Below are 14569 nucleotides of genomic sequence, written 5' to 3'. Positions count from 1 at the left end.
CATCTTGCCACCGAGTTAATGGCACGCAGATTGTGTATTTCTTTCCTAGTTTTCATAGTCTATTAATTATCAAGTAGTGTATTTTATGAGGTGATATAATTTAATAACTTCCTATGATAGTTATACGTGCCATTGCGTACGAGTGCCTGCCAAAAAGGTTGGGGCTTTTAGACAGGAAAGAAACGTTAAGAAACGTACAGGTATTTAGAATGTGAATAAACATCTTATTCCAAAAATAACTTAGGATAGTTCTTTGTAAGGCTTCTATGTCAATATTGCATGATGGTCTATTGATGAAAGATATAGTCGCCTAACACGTGTAGGATGTTTTACTGAGCTTGCAACTGAGATTTGCAAAAGGCATCGTGTGGTATAGAACCTGGCATCTGATTAAATATATTTCCTCTAACTTTGTCCAAATAATAGCCCCAATGAACCAACCGTTATGATATTCAGTTTGTGCATCAGTAATGACGTATATGCCTTATATTTGATTGGTGTGACTCCTCTTTACGCATGTGCACCATAGGCCTACCCGACTTTCCATCGATATTATTGTTATTATGTATTTTTTTTAAATGTTCTTTTTTTGCAGCTTGTTTAATTCTTTCAATTTCCAAAATCCTTGCCTAAACCATTAGTCATACATTGAATAATTTTGATGTTCAGTTATATCTGCTTTCGATTTTTTTTTTTTCGTTTCAATTTGCATCAGTACATTTTAGGCTACGAACAGTACTGCATTCGCTGTTCATTTATTATGGTGTGAAGTCTTTATATTTCTACGAAATTATATACATTTTTATTCCGGCCTCCCCAAGGTTATTTCCCTGGAGATAAATCGTCTCTCCACTGCTGTCCTCAATGTTGTGGCGTGAAACATAAAACCTATCCATTAGTAAATGAGTTATGTGAGTCACGGGCTCTTGGTCGTTGAGTCGTTGTTTTGAAGGATAGATCAAATTTCTTTATCTTTCCCAGGATTTGCAACTTGACTCTCCGGCAACACGTTGAGAAGTAGACACCGGAAAGGAGCATTTCTAGGGCAGCCAATATTATTTGCAATATTATTTATTCTGTCCGTTAGGCCTACATCTTTAACCAATATCTGATTTGACATATGAAATATAGATCTCGGGTTAAATGTTATAGGTAATTCACTGTTAACATATTTGGTATTCTACACACCACTAGGCCTACCAGTTAAAAGGGCTTAATCGAGCATTGGTTTAATACATTTATGTGGTTTTAGACACATGTAAAAACTAACCTCGTGCTTGGATGAGAGGCGAATCTAGAATATCCAGCTTAATCTGTTTGAAAATAATGGCCTATACCATAAAGATTATACAATTGATTTAGGGGCACTTCTGTAAATGGAACTTCCATCATAAAAGCAAATTAACGAGGGATTGCGATAAGTGAAGTGTAAGACCCAACAATTTGCTGAGATTATTATGATCTCAATTTAACTGCCTCCTGATGAATCCATGGACAATAATGTATAATTGCTCGATCTATTCCCAGTTGTATTGATTATAAAGGAAAACAACATCAAACGAGCATCCAAAGTATAGTCTAAAATTGGCTGAGAGATGTGCATTCTGTCATGCAAATTAGAACATACAAGAACTTATGAAATACGTTGAGGTGGGCTATCGAAAACGAAGGCCCCATCATTCAGTGAATAAAAGGTGCATAATGTGCGGTTGACCGGTCGGTCCTCGACATTAGGCGGAGGCCTATGGGGTTCGCTCCGCTCAGTTCTCTAAACCCCAGCGCTCCAGCAAATGAGCTGTCTTATGGGCCGCTCTCAGGTTTCTCTAATATCTCTACCACATTGCGCCGCGCCTCCTCCTTTAACCCGAGAAGCCAGGGGGACGTGCCCAATCTTAGTTCAGGTCGTGATTATTTCAAGATGTGGACTCCCCTCCACTGCCCCCGGGCAACGATGACGATTGGCGACGTCTCTGCTACTGCACACAACGTCGGTGGATGGAAAATGAGAGGGAGAAAGAAAACAATCCACAAATACATACCGAGAAAGCACTTCATAAAAACGTCACCATATCTCATATCAAACCGTCTATATGTGGCGTTTTGTGACTGAAGCTTTTTTCTTTATAAAAGGGAGGAGAGAGTAAAATGATGAAAGTCCAGCAAGACCGGGTTCACACAAGCAAGCAGATGGTTTTCGCTTAATCAAAACTGCTATTTCAGCTGTTGACTGGAACAATGCTGATACTGTTCAAATTGGCTGAAACATTTGGAATGTAGCCTATGTAGTCCATGGCTTTCCTTAATATATCTAGCCTACTTGGATAAATCAAAATAATTCGAGACATAGCCCAGGCCGAATACTTCATTGCTGTAAAACTATTTTAAATTAAAAGGTGGGCCTATAATATTTGACACCCCGTATAATTCGTTGCATAGGCCTATATATCTTCAAACTATGCAAAGTATGCAGCAAACATTTTTAAACAAAAATGAGTGCCGTTAGACAACATCAAGTCTGGCTTAGATTACTATATTTTTATAACCCTAATGTTGTTGTCTTTGTAAATACAATTTTAGGATTTTTTTGCAGAATCTTTTGATAACTTAACTCACTCACTTGAGACGAAGTATAGGATATGTGATTATTAATTACCCCAATAGGACTTTTTTTCTCTCAATACTATTAGTTTGAATTGGCCCATAGGCCCTTCCCAGACCTACATTTTTGTTGTAAAACATACAAGCCTATTCATCACTTTAAGTGCAATACTCCGAATTGGTTGCTTTCTCAAAACACAACTGTTGACATGAGTGAGTTAAATGAAATTGGAGCCGCAATTATCAGCTTAACAGAGTTTCCTGTCATGTTAGAAAATTAGCCTTGTATAAGAGCACTGCGGTCACCTCCCATCAAAATCATTACGGCTCACTTTCCTCGCAGGCTACAAAAGGCTATATAGCAGGTTAGTAAACAAACTTTGGTCCTGATGTTGTTAAACGATAATTCGATTAAGAGGCTTTACCGTAGCGTTCTATGTAATAAAACAACCACAATGTTTTGAAACGTGTTGTCCTCATTTTCTAAACCACTTGACCATTCGTTTCAGACAATGTGTAGGTTACTGGTAGGGAGGGGGCGCCAGTTTATAAACAACAACCCCACGACGTTATGCACAGATCGAGATTTGATATGCACAATGCGTAAAACGGACCCTCCAATGAATTAGGCTATTTGGAGAGAATATTTAGTGTTCATCTTTTTATGTGCTAAATTAAGTTCACCATTATCTTTAAAGGCCTATGAGTGTTGGTAACACAACTAATAAAACATATATAGTAAACATTGATTAGGTGACATTTGGCATGGGGGAAGGAGCTGTCATGTTTGTATTGCTTTCAGACAAAGTCAAACTCCTTAATAGTCATATGAGTCTTATTTCCGTCCCTCCTGTTACAGAGTGGTGTGTATGGGTGTGTTCTATGGGAAATACCATTTCACCAGTGTGGCGTGGCGATGATGCGGACTCCCAGCTGTTGCCTCTCTCTCAACATATCTCATTTCAGTGGAGAACAACACCCCAACATGTGTGCGTGCTCCGGTGCGCGTGTGCGTGTGTGTGTGAGGGGGGAGAGATATAAATATGGGTGGAAACATACTGGCATGTGTAGTGCACGTTTGGACCGTTTTTACGCATATGTTATACGTTGCGGTTATAGTGCAGAACCGAGCATTAAATTGCCCCAGGTCGCACCTTTCCTTTTATTTTTCGTTGTGGATGGAGGACTGAACATGTGCAGATATTTTCTCACGCCTGATAACAACTCAATTATCTGATGTCGAAGTCAAATATTGCGTTTGTGGTTTTGATGGCGAAAACAACTTGGCCTATAAGCTCACCTCAGTCGTTCCCAATGGATTTTAGGCACACACACATCTCACATTGTAAACGCCATAGAGTGCGCGTTTAAACATCAATTTATGATTGTACTTATATTTTCTAACTTTAGGTTAATTTATTTACATTTCACTTTCGGAACCCCACAAATGAATCTCCGTGGGTAAAGCATTGGTGGTGGGTCTTTTGGAGCAGCGCAGCACCCAGCGACCCCTGGCCTCTCATTAGTGGGATGTGGAGCAGCGGAGTACCGCGCTCCCCAGGTCATGTTACATATGGCTTGCAGTCTGCTGCGCCGCATTAAATGTCAGCTTTGAAACCATCCAAGAGATCAGAGGTCACCGTTTTTAATAAGGCCTCGGTTCTGGGGGGGTCTCTTCTTTTACTGCTCGCCCGCGCATGTTTTACAGTGCACGTTTTAAATTGTGGACGAAATTATACATCTTACTTGTTTAACTTTTTGGTAACATTATTATGTGGTTGGATTGGTGTATTTGATGTTGAACAATAGCTGCTGGACACATCTCATGTATAAAGTGTGTTATTTTAAAAGTTACACATCTATAAGTTACTTTTTAAACGTTTTGTTTTCTAAATATGCAATACATCCATTTATTAAGGTTGCCTTGTAAGCTATACTGTAATACAAATAATGTAGTAATATTGCCAACAGATGTTCTTCAAAATAGTGTTTAGTCTTCCTTTAAAAGGACTGACTGTGCTGTTCATTTTCTTCTAATCTACAGGCACAATAAAAAGGGGAAATTTGAAGCTTTCTGGGGCCCACACCCCATGAGAACATTGGCTCCCTTTTCCAATCAGACTTTGTTCAGGGCTTCAACAAAGCCGTTTCAGCCTCTTCAATATTACAGGAGGCATCACCTGATACCTAACAATCAGCTAATCCAATGCCCATGGCAACGAAGTCACCAGTGCACAGGTAACCATACACCAGTTACCTGCCTCTCCCTCTCCTTTTTCTCCCCCTCTCTCTCCATTGAATGAGTGGAGACAAACACCTTCTGTTTATTTGGGTCATCCGTATAGAACCCATAAAAATGATCTACGAAGAGGATAAGACCTGAAGTCCAGTCTCAAAACCACTATAAATTCTCCATCTACCTATCCACCCATGCATCCATTCCCCCGCCCCTTCTATCCCCCTTTATCTTAACTAGCCTTACTTGGGAGCCGGTGGAGAGAATCAGAATTGGGTGGAAGATCATTAAAAATCTCCCAAAGCCATGTGAGTAGTTCAGGATATGTCTGTACAGACACACAGTGCCTGTGAGTGACAACCCTTCAGACTCATTCATCCATATGTGGATCAGCTGAGTGAGGCAGGGAGAGCTTGCTCTGGGTTATCACAGGGAGAGGGCCCATGGACTGGACTGTGTGGAGCTATGGACCCCCCACCCCTAAGAGCAGTACCTCTGGAAATCTCATTGCTGTTTATTTGAATTACGGCGGCTGAGATGAGAATAGGAGGGTTAATGAACACCAGGTTGCCAGGCATGTGCAAATGATCACTGCAGGTTTGCAGAGCGCAGTTCTAGGCTTGTTGAATCAGGGCATGCCTGTTATACCCCCATCCTTGCAGAGGTTGGCTTTTTAAGCCTTTTAAATATATAGAAGACGTATGCTTCCCGTCTGGAGAATTTAGGTCCACTGTAGACATAACATTAAACACAAACCCAACTCATATGTTTAATTAAGAAATAATCTAGAAATTATTTCGTCATGGTAAAGGAGCCAAATGAACACATTTTTCATGACAAAAACTAGTAACAGTTTTATATTTTTATAAATATAAACTTTTAATGCAGTATGGAGATTTAGAAAAATACATTCACATCATTTCAGATTACAAACATACAGTTCAAGCTAAAAATAAAAAACAATCTGTTTTACCACATGCCTATGGCTTATTTTTGGTATATGACATCAGAGCATGTAGACAAAGTTGTTCTGTAATGTAATCTTTATGTCAGTTTGCAGTCTGTTCATAGCTCTACTCTGAGTGAGGGTTTAGGTCATGGAACCTGACAACGGAAAATGTACTGGCAAGTCTCTATGTACATGGATCTGTGTCTTAATGTCTTACTGTTATGTGTAAATTACATTTGTTGGTCATGCGGTTGAGATGGGGTATTATGGTTTTGTGTTGTGTGTCTGTGTGGAGTTCATGTCTTCAGTTGTGAAGTGCTCCACATACATTTGTTGATGTATGAGGCCCACTTACTCCCTACCTCAACATCACAGGAGATGTCTGGCTTATGCACCTATCTAATAATACCAGAAAATTACCCAAAGTGGAATAGCTTTATCTGAAAACCATGGAAGTTTGCATGTGTCTCACTCTGCACCTATGCATCAATCAGAGGGTAGAGAACTTGCTAGTCACACTCAATCGTATTTAGAAAATAACAATTAAAAGTAAAAGGCACTAGTAACCAGGACATTTTAATATTCTTAACTCAGTTTGCCATGCAAAGGGACACAATAGAAATCCCTCTCCATAAAAAACACTTCGGACTGCATGTGGTTCTCCTCCCTCAAACACAATTCCAGTTTCTCATACGAACAGGCACAACAGTCAATAATATAAATGTGCTTGCATCTTACTGTGTAGACAAATATAACTGATGTATATTTTTGCAGAGACAGTTTGAGAGACATTTCAAAATGAATGATGGGACATACTGTTGCCAAAATGAACAAACAGCATATAGTGGTCTTACTATGTTCAAATAGATGCAGACTGTGTCACAACCCCTTTATAACCTCTCTCTGTCTCCAATAATGGATGAAGCTTGAAATATGTTTTCACAGTATAGATTTGCTATGGTTTGATCAGTCCAGAGGGAAAGGTAGGTTCTTTGAAGCTACAATCTTCTGTTATAGTGTTTTGATGCTAGTGCAAATTAGGAGAGGCCAGTGCAGACTGACATTCTACGGGGCAGAAAGGCACATTCATTTCTTCTTAAGTCCCCCGAACAGAAACCATGCCATAAATATGATGAATCATCCTCAGCCCACATGATATGTAACAAATGATGAATGTACTATGGAGGATGGTAGACTTGAATGACTTTCTGAGAATTTGAAGAGGTCTAAATTGCATAAATCAGCAACTGCTGTGCACAGTGATGGTCCTGTTATTCATATGTGGTTTTCAGTGCAGCAATTGTAGTGGTTTAGTGAACATTTTCACAGAGACGCTCCCCTCCCCCTACTGAAGGACCTTTTTGAGTTGACCCAGATGACGCATTTAGTTTGGAGAAACATCCTGGTCACATGACCAGGGCCATTCCAACACCTGCTTCTGTGGATCAAGTCCACTCAATGGGAAGTAGCAGGTGTTGTATATGAAAAATGCACACTTAGAATGTGGTTCATATGCATGAAAGGGACTTCTAGTTCTGACTTTCTGTGATGCATAGAGGAATCGGGGGTTTTAAAATCATTCATTAAGATGACTTCATGGTGCCAATCCAAGGGGTTTGCATCTGAATAGAGTGCAGTGTAAGGTAAAATGAACACAACATTAGCAAATAATTTAACACTTAGAAGAAATGAATGGTAAAAAAACACACAAAAAAGTAAAAATATTCACCACATCACTGCTTGGGCAGATTTGAGTGCTTATGAAACGTCATAGGTTACAGGTTAAAGGTCAGCCATATCCTCGTCCATCTGCACTGTCTGTAATTTGGCCAGCTCCTTCTCCTCCCCCGGCTCCATCTCCCCACACATGACCCGCACCATCTCATTCACCCCATCGCCACTTGCGTCCACCTTACTCTCTGACACAGACATGTAGTTGTTGTTCATGCCAGGGCCCAGGAGGTGTGAGGAGGGGACAGGTTGTGGGTTGTGGCCCCTGAGGTATTCAGGCTGGAGGTGGTGTCCGTTCGGGTCTGTTTGGGCCATCAGAGGGGTGCTGACGGTGAGGGTGGTGTAGACCTCAGGCTCCGGACTGGAGGAGCTGACCATGGTTACATCAGAGGAAGGGGTGGGGCCCTGGCTAGAGGGGACCTCCTCTGAGTTTAGGGGGGCTGAGGAGTAACTGAGCTGCCCACTGGTGTCCAGGTGAAGGCCATGATGGTAGGAGTATACCCCACCGCCCACGCCTCCCTCCAGGGGCTCCTTCTTGATGGAGGTCTGTCCAGTGTTGCCCATGCTGTACAGCACTGTGCTGGGGTGCATGGGGGCCATGACCAGCTTGTCCTGATGGTGCTGGTGGTGGTAGGAGTCCTCACTGGAAGAACTGACTGCTGCATTGTTCACTTGGATTGTACCTGGGATAATCAATGACAGGACATTATACATCTTATACTCCTTACAAACAGTACTTTATACCCTTATCTCTGAACCACTATAACCAACTCCTGCTCGACTCGACTAACAGTCTTCCAAATCTCTGGCTTCACTCTTACTGTACTGTTGCTGTATGTTCTTAACTTCCAGCAGAAATACATCAGAAATCTCTGCTGTGTCTCTCTCACACCTGGGTTTTGAAGCTGACTCTGTGGGACCCAGGAGACTTGTATTGACGTAAAAGTCTGCTATGGGCCAACAAAAAGGCATTTTTTTCTTTCTATTTTACTTTTCTGTTGTCCTGGTATGAAGTATCTGCTTTTTGTCAAAGTAAGTGCTGTAATGACTCTCTCCTTGTTAGTAAGTTTTTCAGCCCTGTAATTGTCTGAAACAGATTCTCCTCCTCTCTCCCCCTGAGGTCAGGAGTGTGCAGTGATGATGACTTCAGAACCTGTGTTCTATTCATCTCTATAATTTTCTAGGACCACCATATATCGCCACACAAGATAATGGACTGTGTGTGTGTGTGTGTGTGTGGCATTTACGTCGAGCCCCAACTCATTGCAGTGCAGTAACAAGCCTCTGGCCTCAGACCCAAAGTCAGAAAGGCCAAATGCTAAGGCAGCTTAGACATATTGAACGCATAACAGAGCTGATGACTACACCCATTGCTATTTCAACCCAGGACTCATTCACTTTATTGAAGAAGAAGAAAGGGATTTGGTTGCAATATTTGAAAGGTAAGGGTCAACTACCACCATTCTTGTAAATGCACAGATAATGTATCTTTCATTAGCAATGAAGAAGACATTAAATCCTAAAATACTCTAAGCAATAATTATTTCTCACCAATAACCGTTATCGGCAAAACTTCAATGTGGGTTTTAAGTTTTTAATGTAGCTGTCATAGAACTGACAACCAGTTTAAAGTCAACCCACCTTGTGAGAGTGCTGATGTGGAGGAGCCAGAGGGGAGCTGCAGAGGAGGAAGACCTACATTGCTGTTGAGCAGAGATGCCCTGTTGCCGTCAGATATGCCGCTGTGCACATGGACCTGACTGTAACCGCCCAGCTGGAGCGTCCCTGAGGACGAACTGAACGTGAGGACGGACGAGCCGGCATTTTGAGCCGCCATGCCGTGAACCCCCTCCAGTTTCACCTCTGCCCCGTTCACACAGCCGGAGTAGGAGGCGTAGTCCACACTGGAGCTGCCCAGCCCCTTCTCCTGGCCTGCCTGCATCTGCATGTCCACACCAGAGCCCCCCATCAAGACCCCCCCAGAGAGCCGCTGGGGGTTGAAGGCCAGGGGCTGGACACCCAGGTTGAGCCCGTTGAACAGGATGTTGCTGGGGGCCTGGAGGTAAGACGAGCCACCATTATGGAAGACAGTGGAGGGGTTACTGGTCACTAGGTTCCCGTTAAAGAGAACCCCACTGCTGGATCCAGGGGGCATCTTGATGTCCCCAATCTGTTTGATGACCAACCCACTGTCCAGAGACCCTGTCTGCAGGGGGAGGGCCCCATGGGTCATCGCCCCGTCAGATGAATTGGAGAGGGGGAGTGGAGAAAGCTCTTCCTGTCCTTTACTAGACTCATCCTCTGTGCTGTGGTTGCCATCAGATTCACTGTGGGAAAAAAAGCCAGAGAGAAGGGACAGTGAGATATAGAAAGATGCTCGGGGACTGTCGGAATGAAATATGTCCTCTTTTACACTTTTGATAGATTTTAATGATAGAATTGTGTGAGGCAGAATAGAGGTCAGAGAAGAAAGTTGTCCTACTAGTTTGACTTACAGTATGTTGCTGTCTTTTGTGAGCGCAGAGGTGGAGTTTTACTATTGACAGAGTGAGTGAGACAGACAGATTTTGAAACCAAGATAATCATAGGCAGACCTGTGAGAATGTTGAGAAAGTGGGTGTGCGTGTGTGTTTCTCACTCAGAGTGGTAGTGTGCTTGTGTGTGTGTGTGTATGTTGGGATGTAAACATTGCATAAATTAATAAAATATTGCATCACTCACTACCAAGGAATAAACTCTCATTTCCTGTAAACAGAAGGCTACAGAGGGTAGTGCGAACGGCCCAGTACATCACCGGGACCGAGCTCCCTGGCATCCAGGACCTCTATACCAGGCAGTGTCAGAGGAAGGCCCTAAAAATGGTCAAAGACTCCAGCCACCCAAGTCATAGACTATTCTTTCTGCTACCACACGGCAAGCAGTACCGATGCGCCCAGTCTGGAACCATTAGGACCCTGAACAGCTTCTACCCTCAAGCCATTAGACTTCTAAATATACTGAACAAAAAAATAAATTCAACATGCAACAGTTTCAAAGATGTTGCTGAGTTACAGTTAATTTAAGCAAATCAGTCAATTGAACTAAATTCATTAAGCCCGAACTATGGATTTCACATGACTGAACAGGGGCCATTAGGCCCACCAACTTGGGAGCCAGACCCAGCCAATCAGAATGAGTTTTTTCACACAAAAGGGCTTTATTACACAAAGAAATACACCCCCCCCCCCACCACCACCACCAATGATTCCGCAGGTGAAGAAACCCGGATGTAGAGGTCCTGGTCTGGCGTGGTTACACGTGGTCTGCGGTTGTGAGGCCAGTTGGACATACTGCCAAATTCTGTAAAACGATGTTGGAGGCGGCTTATGGTAGAGAAATTAACATTAAATTATTTGGCAAAAGCTCTGATAGGCATTCCAGTAGTCAGCATGCCCATTGTACGCTCCCTCAAAACTTGAGACATCTGTGGCATTGTGTTGTGTGACAAAACTGCACATTTTAGAGTGGCCTTTTATTGTCCCCAGCACAAGATGCAACTGTGTAATGACCATGCGGTTTAATCAGCTTCTTGAAATGCCACACCTGGTGGATGGATTATGGATGGATTATCTTGGCAAAGGAGAAATGCTCACTAACAGGGAGGTAAACAAATTTGTGCACAGAATTTGAGAGAAATAAGCTCCCTTTGTGCATGGAACATTTCTGGGATCTTTTATTTCAGCTAATGAAACATGGGACCAACACTTTACATGTTGTGCTTATATTTTTGTTCAGTGTAGTTACCCAAATAGTTACCAGAACTATGTGCATTGATCCCTTTTTTCAGTAACTATTTTGACTCACCACATATGCTGCTGTTACTGCTTATTATCTGTCCTGTTGCCTAGTCACTTTAACCCTACCTATATATGTACATCTCTTTTACATCATACCGCCACACATCGACTCAGTACCGGTACCCTTTGTATATAGCCAAGTTACTCATTGTTTGTGTTATTATTTTTCAATTTTTCTCTCTGCATTGCTGGGAAAGGCCGTAAGTAAGCATTTTTACTGTTAGTCTACACCTGATGTTTACAAAGCATGTGACAAATAACATTTGAATTGTTTTTTGATTTGAACATGCAAAATACCTTATTATTTGCATACTAAGAAATGTGGCTGACTTGTCAATGCAACTTAATTCATCCCTCAACTGTCTTAGCCAATTGAGATAGTGATAAAACCTCAAGCACAAGTACATATAGAATTTTATAGAATCTTTGTGGGCACAACAAAAGAGGTGTAGTGACTACCAAAAGTTTTACCCCGTGGAGAATAAATTGAATTATATCTCTCCTTTATTTAAACTCCTTCAGGACCTAGTAGGCTTGGATGACAATACAACCAACAGTGGACCTACCATTTGGTGCAATAAATTCCAGGGTGACAAATGTCAGCTGTGGCAGCGTGACAACACAAATGGTCAACTCATTTATTTGTAATTTGGTGGTGATTGGTATATGTTTTGCTTTATTTTTTTTTGTTTGCATAACTTCACATTTTAAGTTTTGTAATGTCAAGAAAATATTAAGAAATCGAACAATGCCATTTCCAATTGTATTTTTCATCATGAGTGAGTGACTGAAACAGCTGCATTTCCCTCGCTACAAAAAAGACTCGCTCTCTGAAATAAAGAGCCTCATTGACTCTGAGAAACTTCTGCTTCATCGTCTTGAGGCCTGCAAGCCAGTTATTGAAGAAGGATAGCTTATTCCTCTTCTCCATAAATTAACTTAATAACTATGGCTTATAATCACTTATTTTGTCACTCAAAGGACAATAATTTTCAGTCATTGGCAATATAATTATTGGCCTCCACATACTGGAATGAAGTGGATTGCAAACACAAAAAACTTCCTTCGAGCAAAAATGCCTGTGAGCTGTTTATGACATCATCTTTCTTGAAGTGTGTGTGTGTGCGTGTGTATGTGCGTGTGTGTGTGTGCTTCAATTGCTTTGGCAATGTTAACATATGTTTCCCATGCCAATAAATCCCTTGAATTGAATTGAGAGAGAGAGTGCGAGAGAAAGAACTCACCTCCACCAGGTGCGCACGAGCTTTGTTCATAAAGAAGAAAACATAAAAAGAAGGGAATATATCTGCCTGCCTGTGGGTGGGGGGTTTTCAAACGAAACGCTGAAGGGAGGTTTTCTGATTTACCCTCGGCTTAAAAGGAAAAGTAAACAGCTAAAGGGATTTATGTGGTGAGGTATTCAGTTGGTTTTGAACACACACAGGTGAGGTATTCAGTTGGTTTTGAACACACACAGGTGAGGTATTCAGTAGCTTTTGAACACACACAGGTGAGGTATTCAGTTCGTTTTGAACACACACGTATGCACACACACGTTCACACACACGCATACGCACACACACACATACACACACACTGTCAAGAGACTATATAATTGTTTCATACTTATAGGCTAAATCTATAAAACAACTTATGTATAACACCATTTAGACTATAAAAGTTATATTCGGAATATAGCAGGCTAATGTTGGACTGGTATCCATGTTCTTAGCGCCTGAACACTTAAAAGAAACCCGATCTGGATGTCAACAGCCTCATATTTCAAAACATTAGCGGGCGTGTTTGCTACTTGGCACACTTTTTTGTTTCGGAATTACTCTATCTAATGTGAATGATTTACGCTGTCAACTCACACACCGAGCTCTATGGGCGATTACCATACAATAGCCAGAGGCAGTCATGTGTGTGTATGATACAAGGCAAGCCAGCTCGACCTTGCCAGCAATAATCTCAAAAATCATTCCTGGTAATGCATGTACAATTTAAATGTGCCATTACGCACACTGTGCTATTTGCGTAAAATCAAGCAATCAACGGATACTTTATTTGTTCTTTCTCACCTTTTTGATTGCGCTTCGGATGGGTTTCTGTCCCTCTGTCTCCTGTTTTTGAACCAGTTGCTGACCTGCGTCAAAGAGAGTCCCGTGATTTTAGCGAGGTTTCTCTTCTCGGCTGGAGAGGGATATCTATTCTGCTTGTAGAGATCCTTCAGCGCGTTACGGGACCTCTCTTTGAAGCAGTATACTGTCTCTTCCCCGTCCCAGATAGTCCGGGGGAGTGGGTACTTTCTCCGCAGGCGATATTTATCCACCGCGCCCAGGGGTCTCCCACGCGCTTTCTCTGCCTCGGTATACCGTGCCTTGTACCATAGGTCTTGCAGCGAGGAGTGGTTGGACGGACTGAAGCTGTGGTTCTCCAAAATACTGTAGAGCTCCTGGTACCGAGCCTGATGAAAAGCGACAAGAGCTTGAGCTTTCAGAATGCTTTCGTTGCCGCGTAGCAGGTCACTCTGTGGCAAGGACCATAAAAACCTGGCCAGCCGGTCCACATTGCCTCCCTGCTGCAGAGCCTCGCAGACGCACGCCACTTGCTCCGGGGAGAATGCCAGGGAAGAAGTCGCGCTCACCAGAAGTTCACTGTGGACCGCATCAGTGTTCGAAGTTGCGCGCTCCATAGACAACTCCGCGGTATCGAGCGCCAGAAGCTTGATACACTCTCGCCTGTCCGTCTTCACATTTTCCTTCTGAATGTCATTTGAAATTGTGACTTCTCCTGAAGAAGAAGACATTTTTCAAGCCTTTCCTGGTAAGTCACTCCTCCCTGGTTCCGGCAAGCCTTCAGCCGATCAGGTTACCCCCTCGCCATGCGAATGCGATCGAATATCTGGCAGCAGCTGTAAGTGGATAGCGCTCCCCTTTCGTTCCAACGTGACTTTTACTCTGCGGGAACTGTAGCAAGAGGGCATTGGGGTCTGTCTGCAGGAGAGCCACCCGATTGGCTACGAAGGGCTCCGCCAGGGAGGAGCGACCTCGACCAAGAGACGAATGTTTGGTTTGCAGCTGTCACTCAAACATGACGTATAAAATTTCAGAGGCTTACCTGTACAAGGTGAATGTGGTTGGGATTTTGATATGGGAGCGGAAAAGACTCTCCATATTGTCTGCATCATGGCATATTATTTTTTGATTGTACCAACTG

General features: G+C 42.5%; 1 protein-coding gene across 1 annotated transcript; it reads right to left on the bottom strand.

Annotated features, from left to right (window-relative positions):
- Positions 1–5687: 5687 nt before the first annotated feature.
- LOC135508137 (homeobox protein SIX4-like) lies at positions 5688–14292 on the bottom strand. Its single transcript, XM_064928127.1, has 3 exons — positions 13432–14292; positions 9156–9841; positions 5688–8197 (listed from the first exon to the last, which is right to left on the bottom strand). Exons 1-3 carry the CDS (start codon positions 14157–14159, stop codon positions 7566–7568), a joined length of 2046 nt encoding a protein of 681 aa, XP_064784199.1. The 5' UTR covers positions 14160–14292; the 3' UTR covers positions 5688–7565.
- Between the last annotated feature and the right edge of the window lie 277 nt (positions 14293–14569).

This window comes from Oncorhynchus masou, chromosome 21, assembly GCF_036934945.1.
Source record: "Oncorhynchus masou masou isolate Uvic2021 chromosome 21, UVic_Omas_1.1, whole genome shotgun sequence".
Classification (NCBI taxonomy): Eukaryota; Metazoa; Chordata; class Actinopteri; order Salmoniformes; family Salmonidae; genus Oncorhynchus; species Oncorhynchus masou.
This window is presented reverse-complemented; position numbering and strand designations above follow the sequence as displayed.